The 21258-nt window shown below is 44.6% G+C and overlaps 1 protein-coding gene across 4 annotated transcripts in view; it reads left to right on the top strand.

Annotated features, from left to right (window-relative positions):
- The window catches only part of PMFBP1 (polyamine modulated factor 1 binding protein 1), a 191846-nt gene that overhangs the window by 168499 nt on the left and 2089 nt on the right, over positions 1 to 21258 (top strand). Inside the window, exons 7-21 of one of the 4 annotated variants that reach the window (XM_025889081.2) lie at positions 506 to 616; positions 3818 to 3944; positions 4048 to 4205; positions 5642 to 5882; positions 7808 to 7997; positions 8161 to 8314; positions 9404 to 9571; positions 9840 to 9977; positions 14189 to 14353; positions 14901 to 15068; positions 15378 to 15545; positions 16376 to 16479; positions 17056 to 17130; positions 19347 to 19585; positions 20134 to 20381. In XM_025889081.2, the coding sequence (XP_025744866.1) occupies positions 506 to 616; positions 3818 to 3944; positions 4048 to 4205; positions 5642 to 5882; positions 7808 to 7997; positions 8161 to 8314; positions 9404 to 9571; positions 9840 to 9977; positions 14189 to 14353; positions 14901 to 15068; positions 15378 to 15545; positions 16376 to 16479; positions 17056 to 17130; positions 19347 to 19585; positions 20134 to 20150 (2223 nt within the window). In that variant the 3' untranslated portion in view covers positions 20151 to 20381. Of the gene's footprint in view, positions 1 to 505; positions 617 to 3817; positions 3945 to 4047; positions 4206 to 5641; positions 5883 to 7807; positions 7998 to 8160; positions 8315 to 9403; positions 9572 to 9839; positions 9978 to 14188; positions 14354 to 14900; positions 15069 to 15377; positions 15546 to 15761; positions 15812 to 16375; positions 16480 to 17055; positions 17131 to 19346; positions 19586 to 20133; positions 20382 to 21258 lie in introns of those variants that run through there. The other 3 variants (XM_025889080.2, XM_073880060.1, XM_025889082.2) reach the window with 3 other exon arrangements.

The following is a 21258-nucleotide window of genomic DNA, read 5'->3' as shown; positions in this document are numbered from 1 at the left end:
GTAGAAATGAGAGTGCAGAGTGATTGGAGAGATTTCACTTATTTTTGATGCTTGGGTTTTTGTTTGAATTATTTTCAACCAAGAACAAAAATTTCATGATTTTTAATTTTTTTTAAAGTTCATACATATCCACGTACTCCATAAAGAACTTCCTTCTTTAGTTCTTGAACTTGGAATCCCGTCCTCTGATAGATTAGATGTCTTTCCATCACAGCTTTTAAAGAACCTTCTGCCTCATAAACTGGATGACACAGAGGTTCAGGAAGGAGTCCAAAATGTGGCCACTGGCAGACTCCAGACAAACCACTGTCTATGCCTTACTGAACTTTGATATAAGATTGAGAACCTAATTCTTTCTCTGTTGCAAGCCCACAGGAAGTATGTGATGAATTACATAATATTACAACAAACTTAGGCTGAAAAAAGGAACACCCTGCCAAAACAGTACTAGTAATAATCACATTACATTGATCATTCAGCATAACTGACCTACACTCATTTGCAGGTTCTAGAGCGTGAAGAGGCTTTGATAAAATTACAAGCGGACTTTGCTTCCTATACAGCCACCCACAGACATCCTCCTAGTTCCTCAGAAGATTGTGAAGACATTAAAAAGGTGGGAGAACTTTTGCTTATTTATGCCTGGGGGGGTTGAGTTGAGTTGGGTTTGATTCTGGGTTTTCTCACTTATTTTTTATTTTTACATAATATATTTTTTTAAAGATTTTATTTATTCATTTGACAGAGAGAGACACAGTAAGAGAGGGAACACAAGCAGGGAGATGGGAGAGGGAGAAGCAGGCTTCCGGCTGAGCAAGGAGCCTGATGCAGGGCTCATTCCCAAGACCCCGGGATCATGACCTGAACTGAAGGCAGACGCTTAACGACTGAGCCACCCAGGCGCCCCTTTACATAATATTTTTATATTTGTGTGACCTTGATTGGCCCTGCTACAAGGATACTGTATGTAATGTATGCCAAGTCCCAAGGAATATGTCTGGCAATATTCCGTTTTAAAGCCGAATTTTGGAATTGCACCTGCTTCTTAACCCCCTCTCAACAGTATGCCCAAACAAGACAGACTCTGGTTGGCTTGCTGGGTTCAAAAGGACCATCCAGCTTTCTAGTTTCTAGTTGGAGTTGAACCAAATTTAGGAAAGACTATTTATTCAAATTTAGTCCTTCAAAAACTCAATATTTTTAAAATTCAAAGCCATCTCAAAAATTGATTCTAATAGTGAATAAGCATTTAAACCATGTAAACAAATGGCAAGATTTGACCAACCAATAGTCAAAACTATGTTCAGTGCTGTCCTAGGTGAGATCTTTTTTTTTTTTAATTTTTATTTTTATTCCAGTTAGTTAACATACAGTGTTATATTGGTTTCAAGTATACAATATAATGATTCAACAATTCCATACATCAGCCACTGCTTATCATGACAAGGGTACTCCTTAATCTTCATCACCTATTTAACCCATCCCTCCACCCACCTCCCCTCTGGTAAACTTCAATTTCTTCTCTATAATTAAGAGTCTGTTTCTTGATTTGTCTCTCTTTTTTTTCCCTTTGCTCATTTGTTTTGTTTCTTAAATTCCACATATGAGTGAAATCATATGGTACTTGTCTTTCTCTGACTTATTTTACTTAGCATAATGCTCTTTAGCTCTAACCACATCATTGCAAATGGCAAGATTTCACTCTTTTTGTGGCTGAATTATATTCCATTGTATATATATATATATATATATACCACATCTTCTTTATCCATTCATCAATTGATGGACATGTGGGCTGCTTTCATATCGTAGCTATTTGTAAATAAAACTGCAATAAACATTGAGGTGCATGTTTCCCTTTGAATTTGCGTTCTTGTATTCTTTGGGTAAATATCCAGTACTGAGATTGCTGGCTCATAAGGTAGTTCTATGTTTAAGTTTTTGAGGAAACTCCATACTGTTTTCCACAGTGAGTGCATCAGTTTGCATTTCCTAGGTGAGATCTTAAGTCAGTCGTACCTGAACCTGAAGTCCAAGGCAAAGCCAGCCACCTGAGGCCACACTGTGGGCAGGCTTGCTAATCCTGAAATAACAGCAAAGGGGGGTGTGGCAAAGAGAGTAAACAACACATATAAGCTCTCCAAGGGTCCTTTAGTGCAGGGACAGAGACTCCTCTTTCCAGGACTCTCTGATGCAGAAAGTTTGAGTGAATGAGGAATCAATATTGAATTTTGGAGTTCTTCCTTGGACATCTGTCAATACTTATTTTAAAGGTCAGTTCCATGTTATTCACGTCCTCACCTACAGCAAGAGTTCATAACACTCCTATTTTTTGTCTGAAAGATGTCTTTATTTCTCCCATACTCTTTTATTTTTTGCATAGTGGCTAAAAACACATAACATTAAGTTTGCCATCTTAATCACATTTAAGTGTACATTTCAGTCATGATATTTACACTGTTGTGCAACAGTTCTCTAGAACTTTTTCATCTTGCAAAACTGAAATTCTATATTGACTAAACACTAATGCCTCTTTACCACACTATTTTTTTAAATGATGCAGACTTCCCCAAGGAACAGCATACACTTTTCCCTGCCATTTTATGTGTCCTATCCAATGCTTTTGTGGAACCTGGGTATTCTATTAGGAATGGAACTACCCAGGTCACAGTTAATACCAGAACTCAGCTGGCCTGGCATAGAGTGAGACTTTGAGCCCCTGCAGTGCCCACACCTGGGTCATATGGTGACTTCCCTATATTTCTCCAGCTGTACCCCCATCTCCATGCTGTAGTCCTCCCTTACTGACAACTCTGAAATCACATAACTCTCCCTTGATGCCCAGATGACTAACTGCTCCTCCTTGGCCATGTGTTCTACCCTCTCTTAGTTATAGCCATTCCCTTCTCCTTCAGAGTAGAAGCCAAAGTCCTTGCGCAAGGACTACAAGCCCCCCATGATGTGATCACCCACTAACCTCTCACCTCATGCCTCCTACTCTCTCCATCACTCACCCCTCTAACCACATGCCCCCCCATATTCTCTCCCCAGAGTCTGGTCACTGGCTACCTCCCCTGTCTGCAGATACCTACAGATACTACAACACTATAACATGGCTCAGTCCCTCACCTCCAGCAAGCCCCTGCTTAGAGGCACCTTCTCAGTGGAGCCAAACTCTCCATTCTGTTTCTAATGGCAACCCTCTGCCCCATACACCTCTATTCTCCTTTTGCTGTTCTTTTCTTCTATAGCACCTGTCACCTGTTAACATTTTCTACAATGACTACTTATGCTCTTTGTCTGTCTCACCCCACTATAAGGTCAGCTCCATGGGGTCAAGTATATGTTTCTGTGTTTCTTATTCCACTGTCCCCAGCACCTAGGACAGTGCCTGGCACATAGTAGGTGTTCCATCAATGACTGTTGATTGTTGTAGGGCCGAAGGAGTGGTGGCTTTTGTGCACATTCTGCATGAGGGTGATAAGTCTGCCTATCCGTTTTTAAATTATTTTCATTTGTTTAATTGAGATATAATTAACACACCCTAAAATTCACTATATAAAGTGTACAATTCAGTGGTTTTTAAATAGTCACAAGGTTGGGCAACCATCCCCACTAATTCCAGAATATTTTCACTACTCCAAAAAGAAACCCTGGATGCATGAGCTGTCATTCCCCCTCCTCCCCTCCTCAGCCCCTAGCACCTCCTACTCCCCTCTCTGTCTCTCTGGATTTGCCAATTCCAGACACGTGGCATTTTAGAAAGCAGTCTTCCCCTGTGTCCTCAACCTGCCCTGCTCCTGTCTTACCTGCCCAGATACTGAAGCACCTGCAGGAGCAGAAAGACAGCCAGTGCCTGCACGTGGAGGAGTACCAGAACCTGGTGAAGGACTTGCGCATGGAGCTAGAGGCCGTGTCAGAGCAGAAGAAAAACATCATGAAGGGTAAACCAGGAGCAGGGGGCAGGGGTGGGAGGCAGCAAGGAGAGGCAGAAGGAAGCCGGGGCTCTCCTCTGAGCAAGGAACATTCTGTCCCTTCCCGCCGTAGACATGATGAAGCTGGAGCTAGACTTGCATGGGCTGCGGGAGGAGACATCTGCCCATATGGAGAGGAAGGATAAGGAGGTTGCCATCCTGCAACGGCGGCTGCAGGAGCTACAGATGCAGTTCACGGAGACCCAGAAGCTGGGCTTGAAGAAAGACAAGGCAAGACAAGAGGAGCTCTCTGGTTAGAACCTCCAACAGGACAGGTGTGAGGCCAGACCTTGGCCAGAGCTGGCCCTGCAGCTCTGCACCCACTGTGATTGCCTGGGCAACATCAACACATGAACAATGAGACTGTAGGTTCTTTAGGCCCAGAGGCAGTTCTGAGCACTTCTTTGGGACTTTTCAGAGCACATAATAAATAAATAAAATATCCATTGTCCAGGGACCTTAATAGAGATGTTGACTCTCTAAGAGGTTCTTCCCCAGCCCTGCAAGGTCGAGAGTTTGGGACACACTTGCATTGATCTTTTATGCTTTTGTTTATGCTTGATAGTAGAAAGAGGGTTAAATATTGTGTAGCCTTATTACGAACTTCAAGTGAATTTCAATATATAAAATGACAAGTATCTTATGAATATGCATATCAGGCAGTTTGAAAATATTAATGGAACTATGCCCTAGAAGATCTGTAGTTGCCAATATAAATCAAGGTCCTGGAAAAGCCTAGGAATGGAAGTAAGGACAGAAAGATTGTAAAACCAATGCAAGTTTGTGTAGTCAGCACAGTTCCAACTCTACACTTTTATCAGAGATAGCAGAAATCGTCCAACTGATTGACTGGCTGGTCATTCAGGCTCCCTATTTGAAGGTTCAGAGGGGATCCATTAGGAACAATGGAAGTATCTGGAGAGATGACCACATGCAGCCAGGAGTCTGGCTGGGTAAACAGCTTTGAGTAATTCATATATTCATTCAACCAGTATTTTTGAGCTCCGGTGACAAGCCAAGCACCATTCTAGGCATTAAGAATATAATAACACATGCAACATCCCTACTCCCCTGGGGCTTACATTCTAGTACAGAGAGACAGACAATAAACAAATCACAAAACTAATATATAATGTAATGCCAGGTACTGATAAATTCCTACAGCAGTTTGGTAGCTGTTTCACACAGGGTGGTCATTTGGGCAGAGATTTGAATGAAGTGAGGGAGCTACCCAGGCAGAGGTCTTGAGGAAAAATATTCCAAGCAAAGGGAGTAGCAAGTGCGAGAGCCCTCAGGTAGGAGTCTGCTTAGAATATTCCAGGAGACAAGCTGAAGCCAGGAGAGCTAGGGGTGGCAAGAGGTGAGGTCAGACCAGATCATGAGCATCCCAGGAGGTTGCTGTAAGGACAGTGGCCTTTTTCCAAATAAATGGAGCCAGTGGAGGGTTTTGAGGAAAGGCAGAACAAGATCTGACTTACGTGTTCAGAGCCCCCCTCTGGCTGCTGTGTTGGGAACAGCCTGACTTGAGGCAGGGAGCAGAGGTAGGAGACTATGTGATACCCAGGCAAGAGAAGCTAGTGGCTAGAGAGGGCTCAGGACAATCTGTACCTGGCTTCCCTGGGTCGCTGCTCAGGTCTTTATCAGCGTTCACCATTTGCTTTCCTTAGCTCCTCCAAGAGAAAGATGAAATGCTGCATGAGCGCGAGAAGGAACTGGCACAGGTTCAGAACAGCCTCATGAAAAAGGAGATGGAGTTGGAGAAGCAGCAACGAATGACAACAGAACTTGAAATCACCCTCCAGAAGGTGAAGCAGGATAAGTCCAGGGCAGAGTGTGGAGCCCTGCGAGCTGAAATCCAGAAGCTGAAGGACTTTCTCGAAGATGCCCAACAGCAACAGAAGCTGGCTGGTGAGGCCCCCGGCATACAGGAGTCCCCACCACACTTCAAACCCTCAGGGCTAGAGCAGTCCCCGCTCTTTCTCTGAATGGCCACTTCCTGCTGCTTTCCCCACTCCTCTCTCCAGACCTTCTCCTGATCTCATGGCACATCTCACAGGGATCACAATGCCCTGGCGAGCTCCTTCACTCACCCCTAACTGGGAAGGTGAACTGCTGAACGCACACGCCTGCTGTTTTCCCAGCAGCCTTCACTGAACTTTGCCTTTCCCCATCACAGGGAGGACAGGGCTCAGTACTTCGCTTCTGTGCACTGCGTTCCTCCCCATCTTCTCCAGGACCTCCGTCACACAATTTCTCTTCCCTCCCTTAGATACCTTCTCTCCCCTTCATTGCATCCCAACACATTCTTTTCTGTGCAGCCGGCGCTGCGGATCATGTCCTTGCTCCTCTGCTGAAATTGATTTCTCAGAGGTCACCGATAACTTCTTGCCCTGGGCATGGACTTTCCCTTGGGGGGATGAAAGCGATCAGGAATTAGGTACTGGTAATGGCTGCATACCTTTGTAAGTATTGCAGAAACCGCTGACCTGTATGCTTTAAGGGTTAAAAGTTATGTTAAGTGAGTGACATATCAACTTGGGGGGGGAAGGTCCATAGTGTGGCCTCCTTCCCCACCCTCTTTAACTGTGTGTGTCTGTGTGTGCTGTTGGCCTCCCATACTCAACAATTGTTTCCCGTTTTGGAAATGTAACAGGTCCCTTCTTCTTTCACAAATCTCATCGTTTCCTCTTTTCCCTCCTTCCCTGACAGTAGTCATCCCTCCCTTAAACTCTGCCCTCCGCCCTCTACTCTCATTCTCAGCACAACTCCAGAACCTAGAGCCCCAGCCCCGACTTGGCACCTGTGGTCGCTCTTGTCTTTAGAGAGTAGCTCCACCTGGGCAACCCACCTTCCCCTCTAACTCAGCATGCCCCAAACTGAACTTTCTCTTCCCCACTTAGAAAAGAAATTCCTCCTCCTTCTTCCAAGGTATATCATTATTTCTGCAGTGACACCATCTTTCTTCCAGTATCCCAGGCTGAAAAATGGAGACAAGGGTGATATTTAAAACAGAAACAATAGTTGAAACTTTAGGATATAGGAACATATTTGGTGTGGAGAAACTCCAGTAAGCAACTTATTTGATGTTTCTCCCTTTATACCCAGTAGGGGCAAGGGTAGGGACTAAAAGGGTGTTGTAGGAAGTCTTTCTCCATTTAATACATTCCAGTTTTCCTAAAATACTCTTTATGCCAGGTCTCTGCTCAGGAACCCACTAAACTAACTCTGAACATTTCTTTCTGGCTTTCAGAATCCTCCAAAACGCCCTCCTAGCCATGCACTTACTCAGCGGTCTGCCAGCACTCCTTCCCATTTTCCTTTCCAGTCAAACCAATCTCTGGAATGCCCTTTCTCCTCCTTTTTCTCAGGCCCAGTGCCATCTCTGTTCCTCCATAAGTCCATCCCCGACTGCTCTCACCCACACTGACCTTGCTTCACAGGAGTTCACAGTGAGTGCACACTTCACATGACTGTGTTCTCTATGTCATGTGGGCCAGTTGTGTCTCCCTCGCAAGACTCTAAACTCCGTTAGGGTCAGGATTTGTCCCGAACGACAGGATGAGTCACGTAAGAGATATTGAGCAATTTATATTGATTTGTTTAACTTTCGTCCAGAAGCAGCCCACGGCTCAGGGATAGCTGAAGACAGATAATTTAACAGGGCTCCTTAGGAGTGATAATGAGATGGAGAGAAAAGAGGAAAGGTTGGAAATTGAAGTAGGTCACAAATTGAAGGAAGAGACTTTTTAACTGGTCTTATTTGAGAGTCTGATCTTCACACATACCCCCTTCTCCCATGCACATGTGCCTGACTTGTCTGCTGGGTTCCACAGCTCAGCAAGCCGCCCAGTACAAAGAGGAGACCCTTCTGGCAAAGAGTAACCTGGAGGATGCGCAGAGGAAACTGCAAAGCTACCTTTTCCTGGAGAAGCAGAAGACAGAGACCATTCAGGAGCTGCAGAGAGAACTTCAGAAGCTGCAGAAGGATTCCTTGATGGCTGGAGAGGAACTCGCACCCAACAGGTACCACCGTGTCACCTCCAGAGAGAGGCTCTGTCTCTGGTGAGCTGGCCTGGACACGGCAGCAGCTGCCTGGGAATGAGATAACAAGCCCCATGCAGCCGGCTCACCATCTGCCAGCACAGACACCAGAGTCTGTCTTCCTGTTGTTGCCATTTTGCTTTAGGAAGCGGATAGAGGAGCTGACATTAGAACTCTCTGAGGCCCGGAGGAAGCTTGAAAGTTCAGAAAAGGAAAAGAGGCAGTTTCAGAAGACAACAACTGAGCAGGATATGAAGCTGAATGAACTGCTAGATCATCTAAAACTCCTTCAACACCAGGTATAAAGGGCAAATACGCTGCCAGCCCAAGCATCTGCTCTACTTGAGATTAAATATATTAGTCTTTATTTGGGAAGATGCCACCACCAATCCATTCAAACTAATTGTCCAGAATTTGTGTTAGAATGCTAAGCCAGCCTATCAGCTCTGATTCCCATGACCGATAATAAGCATTTTGAAGGGCTAAGCTTAAAAAACAGTCAGAGGACAGGGGCGCCTGGGTGGCTCAGTCCTTAAGCGTCTGCCTTCGGCTCAGGTCATGATCCTGGCGTCCTGGGATCAAGCCCCGCATCGGGCTCCCTGCCCCGCGGGAAGCCTGCTTCTCCCTCTCCCACTCCCCCTGCTTGTGTTCCCTCTCTCGCTGTGTCTCTCGATGTCAAGTAAATAAATAAATAAAATCTTAAAGAAATAATAAATAAATAAATATAAATAAATAAATAAAAACAGTCAGAGGACAATGCTGGTTTTTTTTTTTTTTGTAGGATTCAAAACCTATCCTTGTCAGTCATTTTAAAGTCTTTGATCTCTGAATTATTCTTCTTGTGCTTCTCTAAGATTTTTTTTTAACTTTATTCAAAGAGTTTTTTATGTGGAAAGATTTGGTAAGTGGGAGAGAAGGTTGATGCTGTGGGAACTGGATCTATAAATAAAATAAGTTGGTATATCTAATTAGACAAAAAAAAATATTGCTGAACATCTGAGGAAACTTTATTATCTACGCTAAAAAGCAAGGACTTGCCCTCATATTTATCTCAGCCATTTTCTTTGTCAGGGGGTGGGGGTGGGGGTTGTTTTGTTTTTTCAAAAATATACAGCCTAAGACTGTCTTTGAGGCCGGTCTTTAAAAAAAAAAAGAAAGAAAGAAAAACAGGGTTTATTTATTTATTTATGTGAGATTGCAAAAGAGAGAGAGAGCAAGCACAAGTGGGGGCAGGAGCCAAGGGAGAGGGAGAAGCAGGCTCCCCGCAGAACAGGGAGCCGGATGCGGGGCTCGATCACGGGACCCCAGGATCATGACCCGCGCCGAAGGCCGACTCAGCTGACTGAGCCACCCAGGTGCCCTCTTTCAGGCCGGTCTTTATTTCTCAGCACAGAGAGCAAGCCTCCGCCAAAAGCAGTCTAACAGAGGAGCTTCAGGAGGTGACAAGATTACTGGAGGAGAAACGGGAGCAGTTGAAAAAGAGCAAAGAACAGGAGAAGTTGCTGGAGCAAGAGCTTGAGACATTCCAACAGGAGGAAAAAAAGAAAGAAAAAATGGTGAGAAGCAGAGTCCAGAAGAGCTGGGTTCATGAATCCAGGGCAACGCTTGAGCCCCACTGAGCCTGGCAGGATACAGAGGCTGTGGGGCCTCAAACCTTAGGAGAGAAGGGAGGGAAGGTAAAAAAGTCAAGTGAGCAGGAGAGAGAAGGCCCAAGACGCCACAGGCCGCAGCCTGGAGCTGTGGGCGTGGGCAGGAGGAGCAGGCTTCTGTGGGAGCCTCGGGTAACACCCCTCTTCTGGGCTTTGTTCTCTAATGGGGGAGCAGACAAAGGGAAATTTGAGGATGTTGGAGGAGGAAAATGAGACTCTCAAAGCACGGCTGATGCAATGTTCCGCGCAGCTGGAGTCCTCTCTCAGCAAACAAAACGCCTCCCAGCAAGTCATCCAAGAGCTCAGTAATGAGGTGAGTTGACAGAAACCCTGAGGGGGTGAGGAACTTGAACCCTGGGACCCTTGACCTGAAATCAGTACTTGTCTCTCCTCCACCACAGAAATGCTGCTAAACGCCCAGCCCACGTGCATCCTGTGGTGCCTCTAACTTCACTTCTCTCCTTGAAGTGGGGGTAACCCTCCTGCACCTGTTTGCTTAGCCAAAGAAATGTTTCTTACACTTGTGGAAGGTCTTAACGTAATATCTGCTGGAGCTCCCGAACTTCCTGGGCTTTGGCAGCAATATTCCACAGCAACATTTCAGACCAGACTTGAGTGAGTCCACTGTTGGGGCAATTGGCTAGGGAACACTACCAAAAATGGTGCCAAAGCACAAAAAGGGGATGGAAAGGGAGACAGCTATTTATCATTACACAAATAAAGATGACAGAAAAGAGTAAATGGCAGCTAACATATACAGGCACCGTGCTTGAAGTCAGTCATCATTTATTGACTGTCTACTTATGTCCTTCACATGCCTTCCATCTGCTTGACTCCCAACAAGATAGAGATCACTACGATCCTCATTTTACAGAGGAAAGGAAGGCTGGGGCTCAAGGTAACTGATTAGTAAGTGATGAGATGGACCACTGTTTGAACCTGGATCATCTAGCTCTGACACCTAACCTCTTTCCCCTTCATCATGAACAGCAATACTTTCCCTAACTGAATATATTTCATCTTTCTTCAGGAAACAAATATAGCATCTTGATAGGTGGTCTCTTGGGTTACAAATGAAAGACCAAGCAGCTCAGATTCCTTGATAATTTAAGAAGAGAAAAATGTTAATTTTAAAATACTGTGGACTATGCAAAGTATAAGAAGAGCACTGCCCAGTGGAACTTTCTGTGATGATGGAAAATTTCTATATGAGAGCTCTCTAATATACAATGTCCACTAGCCCTATGAGGCTGTTGACCGCTTGGAATATGGCTTTATATGACTAAGGAAATGAATTTTTAATTTTAATATTAACTAAAGTTTTAGTTTTATTTAAATGTAAATAGCCTCATGTGGCTAGCAGCTACCGTATTAGCTAGCACAGAAACTGACATTTCTGAAGTTTTGTCCTCCCAAGATATAAATCTCTCCTTTGCTGTGGTCCAGAGTCAAGGTCTGAGTCACTGAGACCCCCAAGGAACCTCCCTGAATATAAGGGATATTACCTTAGTATTTAATACGGACCTATTATCATGTTTGCCAGAAGAAAGATAGCCATGTAAATGTGGAAGTAAAAGCATTCATTTCAGAATTCTGTTGATGAAAATCAGGAGACTAGAGGGGTTTTTTGTGTGCATAAGCATGTTCAACTTTTTAAAAGCATACCTCATATATAGTAGACATATTATCAGTTGAAACAGTCATTAGAAAGAGGCTTAGTTTTACATTCTAAAGTGCATTTTCTTTCATCAGTGTTCCATATCTCAGTTTTTAAAGTTACCATCTGAAAGCAACAGATCTTGAGATTTTTTTCATCTCTGATTCTAGGACATTTTTCCACTACATTTTATAATTAATTACTGTTAAGAAAGCTAATTTATTTTACATATTTATTCTGTATTTGGACTTCTTGAACTCACTTCTAAGCAGTAATAGTTTTTCAGTTGCTTTTCATGGATTTTCTAGGTAGATGATTATATCATTTGCAAGCAACAACAATTCTCTAAACCTTTGTAATAGTTATTCTTTTTTTTTTCTTTTTTTACCTTATTGCATTGGACAGTACCTACAGATTGTTGTTTAGCAGTAGCATCCTTTTCTTGCTTTTAACATTAATGGAGTCCCTCTGTTTTGGTATGATGTTCTTTGTAATATGGTGAATAAAAATTAATTGATCCTATTTTGGCCCATCCTCACGTTCCCAGTGTGAGTCCCGACTGTGCGTCATGTATTACTCTTTTAAAACAATACTTGGAATGTTGTAGGAAGTAAAATAAGGCCAGTATGACTGGAGTGTAGTAATCAAGGAGGATATTGGTATAGGATGAGAGTAGAGAGATAGGTAGGGGTAGACATTGTGGCCTCTGTTAAGCAATTTAGGGTTTTATTCTAGGAGCAATGAAAAGACATTGATGAAATTTCCTTAAAGGGGCTGGAGAGGTGATTTGAGCTAAGTTTTCAAAATATAACTCTGACTAATATGTGGAAATTTATTGCAGAGAGGGGTAGGCATGGAAATGAGGAATCCAGTTAGGAGACTATTGCCATTCAAGCTAGTGTGGCATCACTGAAGACAGAATGAGCAAATTCCCGATGTGTTTTGGCAGCAGAATTGACCAGACTAATGATGGACTGAATGTGAGAGGAAGCAAGGAATCAAGGATGACTTAGTGAAACCCACCTTTAAATCCATCTAGGCTTAATGCTTTTGGTGAGGGAGACAGTACATCTTTGTGAGAACTTTTATTAAAACTCCTTGATTGTATAATTTACATATATCTATATATAGGTTTTCATTATCTTTCTCCAAGCTAAACCACTGATGTTAGAGAAATTTAAAATAAAGCCTCCAAACTCCAATGGACTTTTAGTTCATAACAGTCTTCCCAACTTACCCCTTTTCTCCTTAAAAAAACATACCCCTCTTTTCTTCCCCAGATTTCCCTATGGTTTTGCCACAGCTTCTTTGTCCCAGATTGCAATTCACTTTCATTCCCAAATAAACCCATCTTTTGCTGGTAATTTTTTTTTTTTTTGCTGGTAATTTTTTAAAAATAAAAACAATAAATAAATAATACAAATAATAAATAATCTATATTTATTACATGTGAATAAGTAATACAAAATTAATTAAGCTTCTGTGATTTATGTCACCACCTTTCTTTTTGTTATCTCACCTCTGTGATGATATTTCCTGATTTGGCCACCAATTATCAAGAACTTAGTGAGTTACAGTTTCTTCAGTGATTCCCCTGGTTTATTGGGCAGACCTAGTTGACTCCATGTTTTCAGAAGTCCCCGCAAAAGATGCATTTCTTTTTCCAGAAGACCAAATTATTTTATCTTTAGGAATGGTTTCATTCTCGGGACATGTAAATATAGAGTCAGAAGTACAATCTAACACTTCTCATCTCACCAGTTCCTAGAGTTCAAGATACTCAAAATTCCATCTGAAAAAATAATAAACTTCAAGCACGGAGCTGTTACTGAAGAAAATCCAATGGAGTGTGTTTCTATGTGGATGGGGGTGTATTAAAATATCAAAGAACAGATAAAATACCAAAGAACAGAAGTTGGGCATGTGAATTTCTAAGGTCTCCCTTCTGCTTCCAGATTTGGAAGTAGATCTCTGCCCTGTACTTAAAAGTATTTAATAACATGGCTAGTTACTTAGCATGTTCATGACCATACTCACAACTATATAGTAATTTATACCTTAATAAGCCCTTTTTACCTATATAATCTCATTTGATCATCACCAAAACTCTATGAAACAAATGAAAGTAACTGGCTTGCAGAAGAGGAAACTGAAGCTCAGAGAGATTAAGTAAATGACAGAACCACAACCTCTAACTCCAGATCTCAATTCCTTTTAACTATAGCATGAATACATACTCATTACTAAGTTTAAGACACAGACTTCAGTTTTTAAACATGCTTTACCAGAACCACATGTTCAGTGCATCCCTAATTCCAAACATTGCCATACAAAATATTTCATTCAGTCAAAAACAATGATTTAGTATTTACTGAGCACATATTATATGCCATGCCCTGAGCTATAGGCAGTGGGGATACAGCAGTGAAGGAAGTAAACCCAGTCCTGCTTTCATGGTGCAAGTCTAGTGGATTATGTCAGGAACTAAGGAAGGCATAAAATGTACAAATGAAATGTTGTATCATGGTTCCTAAACTAGAACTGAATTCCAGATCTTTATTAAAGACTACAGAGTCTGTGAAAGGGATTATTCATGTACTTGATACATCATGGCCTAGTACTGCCAGTACTCCTTATGTGCAGGGGACCTGCTAACTTAGAAGGGGACGTGTGAGGAGAGGGGTGCAGAAGAGCCTGGAAAGGCAGCTGTTCTTTTTATAACAGTGAGGGGAGGGTGGGGGCCTTATCACAGACTGCTCTGTCTGTTAGTACAGAGGGAAGAGAGCCCAGCTCTGGTCCATTTCCTGTAGACACAGAGGATACCTCTATAGGTATGAACCTTGATAGTGATGTTCCCCCTCCTAAAGCTAGCCCTTCAGAAGGAGGCCTTCGAGAGTCTGCAGGTCCAGCTGGAGAAGGCTGTGCAGAAGGAGAAGCAATATCTCCAGACCATGGTCAGTAAAGAAGCCTATGAGGAATTGTCCCGAAAGTCAATTGCCTGCCAAGATGACCTGACACAAACTCTCGAGAAAGTAAGCCATACCCTCTCATCTCCAGGGCTTTGGGGAGCAAAGAAATGTCCGAGTAGCTCGAGAAGTGCAAGAGTCAATCTCCTGCACAACTGGCTGTCACTAGGACCATCTGCATTCTGAGCTAGGATGTCCTTCCAGGGAAGGTCTGCCTCCTCATAGTGAGGACTTTTGGGGGGGGGGTGGGGAGAAAGGGATCACAAAGAATGAGGCCAAATCTAACAAATCTTCCTGCCCACAGGTGATCCAGGGGCAAAGTTTTCCCAAAACCTAGGTTGTCTGGGCAATTTGTGCCCCATCCAGTGCTGATCATGCCTAGCTGATCAGTTCAGAGAACTGGAAATAGAGGAAATGGGGTAGGGGGATGAAGATGTAGAAAATTAACCACTGTCACTTCCCACCCCTCCCTGGAACACTAGGCAAGTGACCAGGTGTCTATGCTACCCTGAGCAGAGGATGGGGAGGGGCTGGAACCCTTCTCCATTCAGCACTCAATAGAATGGGCCAAAGAACTGTGACAGCCATTCTTACCCCTTTGTCTTTACGAAAGCTCAATCATACGACCTCAGAGACCAAGAGCCTCCACCGAACCTTGGCACAGGCCCAAGAGAGAAAAGTTCAGCTGGAAGATGAAATCATTGCTTACGAGGAGAGGATGAAAAAGCTCAACATGGAATTAAAAAAACTGCAGGGCTTCCAACAGCAGAGCGAGCTAGAGGTGAGGAGCAGCCAGGAGCTCAGGCTGCCTTCCTGTACCAGGTTCCCAGGGTCTCTCTCTTCTTGCCCCTGAGCTCTTCAGTACAAAGCCATTCTTCCCTTTGGCTAACGGGGTTCTCCATTTGCTGGCTCAGGGAGCTTCAGGCAAAGGCGGCCAGGGGCGCCCTCTGCTGGTATTGGAAGTAAAATGCCCCCTAAGGAGTCTCTCAAAGCCTAGAAAGCTCCCTCCTGCCTTGTCACAGAGGCTCTGGGCTCAGGGCAGCCAGCCCTCCAGCCGGGGTCTCCCTCCTCACTTTGTGCCCCTGAGCAGGTTCAAGCCTTCGACAAGAAGCTGGAGGAGATGAGCAACCAAGTGTTGCAGTGGCAGAAGCAGCACCAGAGTGACCTCAAGATGCTGGCAGCTAAAGAGGAGCAGCTCCGTGCCTTCCAGGAGGAAATGGCCACCCTGAAAGAGAACCTCCTGGCAGATGAGAAGGAGGTGGGCACTCCTCAGCTTCCCATCACTTCCTCCCAGACCCTCCCAGCACATCCACGACCACCTGGATACTAGACCAACCTTGGTGGGGGTGGGGGTGCCTAAAAGCAAGGAAAGGACACCCCCAGTCCACTCTATTCAGTACAAAGTAGGGTCTGGGTGTTCTAAGGCCCACAGCATTGTCTCAACCCAACTGTCTTCCTGTGCCTTCGTTGATAGAGATAGTGAGCAGAACAAAGGCCCATTCCAGAGAAGAGAGTGCCATCTCCCTGTCAGGTATACCAGCCGTCCCTGACTTAGATAACCCCCTGGGCAGTCCCCCTCCAGAGCCCATCCTGACATTTTCACTTACCCTGCAGTAGAATCTGCTAAGAGATCTTTGAGCATGCCTTATGCCCCGGTCCCTGAGCAGTGAAGTTCATGGCAGGAGGCCACAGGATCTCTTGGTGTAGCCACAGGACCTTTGCTTGCATTAGAAAAAAAGGCATCCATTCCTCAAGATATTTTTTTCTTCCATCTGTTAAAAAATTGGCTTAATGTATTGCTTTTTAAAAGCAAGATGTTTTAATGCCTTTGCCCAAAAATCATTATTGTAAGTATACACATCTACTTTGTCTCTACTATAAACAGTGCCCTGCTCAGAGATGTCACCTTTGTGTGCATGCACTGCTGGAGGCAGAGATCCTGGCAGGTCCAACTCTGGCCTAGGGGTTGGGCAGCAGAACCAATGTTTCTTCTTTCAGGGAGAGAAGAAACCTGATTTGGGAGTAGGGTGGTGACAGGCCTATGCTCCACCCCCCCCCCAACCATCTCATTTTCTTCTTGTACCAAAGCCTGTGTGTGTGCCCCAGCGGTCTACGGCTAAAGACACCTGTCGGCTACGCCGAGAGAATGATCAGATTATGTCCAACATGGAGCAATGGGCAAAAGAGCAGAAGTACGTAAGGAATTATAAAGTAAGGCAGGGTTCCAAGGCCTGGGCTGGGCTGAGCTGAGAAACTGCACATGTCCAAAGAATAGTGTCACATACACACATGCACACACGTGTGCACGCGCGCGCGCGCACACACACACACACACACACACACACACACACTGCCCTCTAGGGAAATGAATTCAGTAATAGCCCACATTCAAGAGCTGGGAATAAGATGGAGGAACCTCAACTCTTCAAGCAGAATCAGAAAGATCTGCTAACTTAGAAACAGAGCAGCTCCAAGATAAAAGGGATGCTTTGCTGTAGGTCAGATTTCCTCTTCCCAACCTGGAATCTGGCTTCCCTGCCTGGATCCCTTGAACTCACCTGAGATCACAGTGATTTTGCATAGTAATTGAGAATGGAAGTTTCCCTCAATTGCCAGGTGCTAGTGAGGCTCTAGCTCTGGGGAGTGGGTAATGAGCTGGAGTCTAGGGCTCAGCAGACACCTTGCTGAGAACACCAGCCTCCCAGCCATCCAACTCGTGCTCTTCCTCATGGGGGTCTGGGAACTTTCTCTTATGGATTTTATTACAGGATCGCCAATGAGAAACTAGGAAACAAGCTCCGTGAGCAGGTCAAATATATTGCCAAGCTGACTGGTGAAAAGGAGTAAGTCATCCCACACCACCCAGGCTGCCGTTGGGCCCTAAGGAGAAGGGTCAGCCATGAGCCAGGGCTGGCTTTATCATTAAATACATACATCTGACCTCAGGAAAGGGCTGGGACTATGGAAAGATTCTGGGTCATGAATCTGCATTTATGTGACCTTGGGCACATCACTGCACCTCTTTGGGCCTTCCCTCACCAACAATACAGAAAGGGGTTACTAGTCTCTATGCCCCTTCCCACTGTCACCCGCTGTGATTCTCAGGGGACAAAAATGCTAAGAAGGAAACAGGAACTGAAAGGCAGGGTAGAGGCTAAGCTGCTGTAACAAAGAGACCTCCAAATGAAGGAACATACAACATGGAAGGACCATCCCTAGGAGATGAACAGTCCAGGTTGGTGGGGTGCCTCTGTCCTACATGGTCATCTGGGGACTTAAGTTCCTTCACCTTGTTGTTCCATCCTCCCCTGTGGCCATGCTTCATCCTCATGGCCAAAGGTGGGTCAGCAGACTGTGGTGTGGGAAGAGTGTTGGAAGTTTGGGAACAGAGGTGAAAGTACGGATGTCTAAAACCAAGATTTCAGAGATGGTATAGTCACAGATAATGACAAGCTCTAGAGCAGTGGCTCCCAACCCTTTGGCAGGAAACACTTAGAAAATAATCACATTTGTTTGGCACAGTGGAAGAATTTGGGATGAGTTGTTTGTGACAAAGTTGACCAACCAGTGGCTGCCCCAAGAGCTGAGGGTGTCCACATCTCAGCACACCTAGAACCCACTCATCAGCCCCAGGTGGAAAGCTCTGTTCTGAGCTGTGACCATAGGATGGTGGCTGAGTTTAAGAAGAGGACAAGATCATTGGAATGTAGAAGCCAAGGGACTGAGAGGCTTGGAGAGGATGTACGGGATGTTGACGGCATTGGGAATGCTGACAGGGGTGGGCCAGAGAGAGTGGCGGAGAGCCCGGGAATGAGGGCATGGTGAGGACCCCACCTCCAGGCCCGGTGGCATATGGAGTGTGGCGATGACGCAAGGAGCTCCGGGGGTGTCTTCAACACTCCCAGGTTTATAGAGAGCAAGAGGGCAAAACACGGGCCCAGCGAAGTTCGGAATGAATTCTTTGATTTCCCTCTAGAAAAGACCATGAAATTTTTCACTGGGACAAAAGCATTTTCTGAAAGGGATCAGCTGAAAGAGAAACTGTAAAAATCTGAAGGTAACAGAGCATTTCAGGCTTTTTCTTTTGATGTGCCAAGTTCCAGGAAGTTGTTTCACAAAGAACTCATTCCTGAGTTTGGACCTATTTGAAGAAAAGCCATCTTTTAGTAATAATAATAATGATAATAATGACACAAATAATATTTAGCTGTTACATGTGTGAAGCACTGTTCTAAGTGCTTTATATGTATTAATTTATTTAATCTTTATAAGAACTCATGAGTTCAGTACCATTAAATTCCCCATTTATGGATGAAGAAAGAGAGGAACCCAGAGGCTAAATAACTTGCCCGTGGCCTCAGGAAAAGTAAATGGCGGAACCAGAATTCGAACTTGGAAAGTCTGTTTCCAGAGCCCACAGCCACCCACTGCCCTCGACATTGGTTTGGAGAAATATGACCAGGTATGGAGCCACAGGAGATATGTTAAGTTCTTTCACCTCCCCTACATCACTGCTACCATTTCTTCATCCATAAGATGGGGACAAGTTACTTACCCAGCTCTCAACAGAGCTGGGATCCCCTGTGCTCTCAACCTTCCAGCAAAGGGAGGGGAAAGAACTTGGCTTTGGCATCAGAACTGGATGAGAGTGTTTCCCAGGCACAGCCGGGACAGCCCGGGCACATGGGATTGTTCATGACAGCCTTCCAGCTCTTCAAATCAAATTTCTATCTTTTGTCAAACTGGAGCTTTATATGAAGTGCAGAAGGCAGATCAGACTCAACTGTCCCCGTCTGACAGATATGAAAACAGGCCGTGAGCTGACATGACACAGTGGCTCAGAAGTACTGGTTTTGGGTCCACCCCGACCCTGGGCCTGGGCTTCTTCCAGGGGATACACATAGGCCTCCATTTCTATGGAATATGAGAGCACCAGCTCTGAAAGGACTTGGCTATCCATGGCCCTCCTTCCTGTGGTGCCTTTATCTGCCCCTTCCAGTGGGAAACCAAGATACTGAAGCAGACCAAAGAACCCCTGTCCTTCCCTCTCCTTCCCTAGCCACCTCCACAATGTAATGGTCCATCTGCAGCAGGAAAACAAGAAACTGAAGACTGAGATAGAGGAGAAGAAGCTGAAAACCGGGCACCCAAGGCTATACGCCAGAGCCCTAGGCCCAAGCAAGATGGAGCCCATACAGAAGGGAAAAGTATGTGCCACCTTGGGCTTCAGGGGGACGACCCAGGACGTGAACCAAAGAATGGACATCACCAAGTTTATCGGGGTACCCCACTGTTCAGGTATGTCTGCCCTTTGTCTTTTGCTACTTATATGATGTCATCTTTCTTAGTCCCACGGTTCAAAAAAATAGCAGCAGCCTGATATTATTTTTCAAGAAGAGATCAGTGGATTGGGAATTCAGAGTAGGAACTGGGGGACAGACCTTCTGTTTAGCCACTCTGGACCACAGATCACTGTTTCCTCATATGTTGTGGGAAGAGGTGAGTGAAGTACGGCTTGTTCTGATCTAAGACTCTCTGAGGATAGCCAAGTGCGTCATATCTCAGACCTATCCCTTCCCCTGACCCAATCTCTTTTTGGAAGTGTGGGGACAAGAAGGGAACAGGTAGAATAAACATCTTCCTCCTATAATGTGTTCTGAAAACCCCACAAGAGCACCCTGATCCCCTGTACAGCATGGATCCATAGCTACCTTTTCTGTCATCTATAGACCCCATGATGCCCCAGAGGGAAGAAGTCACCCCACAGCTGAGCTGCCTGGCCATGAGGAATCATCTCATTAATCTCTGCTTAAATCAAGACTGTCATTTCCTCCCTGTTCCCTCAGGTTCCTCATATTGCTAGAACCAGCACCTTGCCCTGGGCATCACTTCCACGTACGTTTTTCAGAGGACAGTGATTTTCCACCCCTCTCTCTTGACCTGGATCAGCTCTTACAGGAATGCATCAAGGTCCCTGCCTATTTGTCAAGATGCTAACATTTCATTGAGTTTTGTCCACTTTCTGCAGTGGAGTGAGCATTGGAACCATACTACCATCTCCAGACCCAAACTCTAAAATAAAGACATGAGCATAGCAGTCTGGTGAGCTCTTGGCGTCTTGCAGACATCTCTGCCCCCTGCAGCCCCCCACAACATGTTCCTCCCTGTTTTCTCTGGATTCTAAAAGACATAGTCTCTTTCATATATACGGGAGAGCTATAATTCCCAAAGCAAGATTCTGGATTATCTGGATTCGTTTTTAAACCAGCAAGAGATAATTAGCTCCCCCTTTATTTTTTCCATCTATCTGAATTTAAGAAAAAAAAAATCTTAAAAACCTCCAAAAGGAAAGTAATCCTGAGACCCAAAAGAAAGGAAATGAGTGATGCATTTTCCAAATGGAGGAGGGAAATAGCCATCTGCTTTCTTTCCGCCATATTACATTTCTCCTTTTAACAATTTTATTTTTCTCCCCAGCCAGCTCAATACAAGTAAAATTCCATTACAACAAACTCCAAGGACAGCTAAACTATTTTATTGTGGTAGGATTTTGTTAAACTGAATACATGTCTGGAATTTATATTCCTGGTCTGTAGGAAATTGAGAGAAATAGCTACTAAGGTAAAGTAAGAGAAAGAAATGAAAGAGTTTGTGTCTCAGGGTAGGGGGGCAGGAGAAGTGAAGAAACCCACTAGTTGGTAAGGATTCTTAAATATTCTTGCCTCCCTCCCCAGCCAGACAAAAGCTAAGAGATGTTATATAGCATGCCCCTGCCAGTACTTGGCAAGGGCAAATACTCAAAGTGCAGCATAGGGCAGGGGTGACGGGCATCTCTGATAGTCTCTGCTGTGACAGTTGTTGTCTGCTTTTTATGCTTATTTTTTTACTATGTACCCCCATCGGGTTTAGAGTAAGGATATATTTTCCAGAGGAAACAAAAAGTGAAGAACCTGGTACTAATGAAATTATTT

The sequence above is a fragment of the Callorhinus ursinus genome, unplaced genomic scaffold (assembly GCF_003265705.2).
Source record: "Callorhinus ursinus isolate GAN/ISIS: 27379988/994484 unplaced genomic scaffold, GSC_fseal_2.0 scaffold37, whole genome shotgun sequence".
Lineage (NCBI taxonomy): Eukaryota > Metazoa > Chordata > Mammalia > Carnivora > Otariidae > Callorhinus > Callorhinus ursinus.
This window is presented reverse-complemented; position numbering and strand designations above follow the sequence as displayed.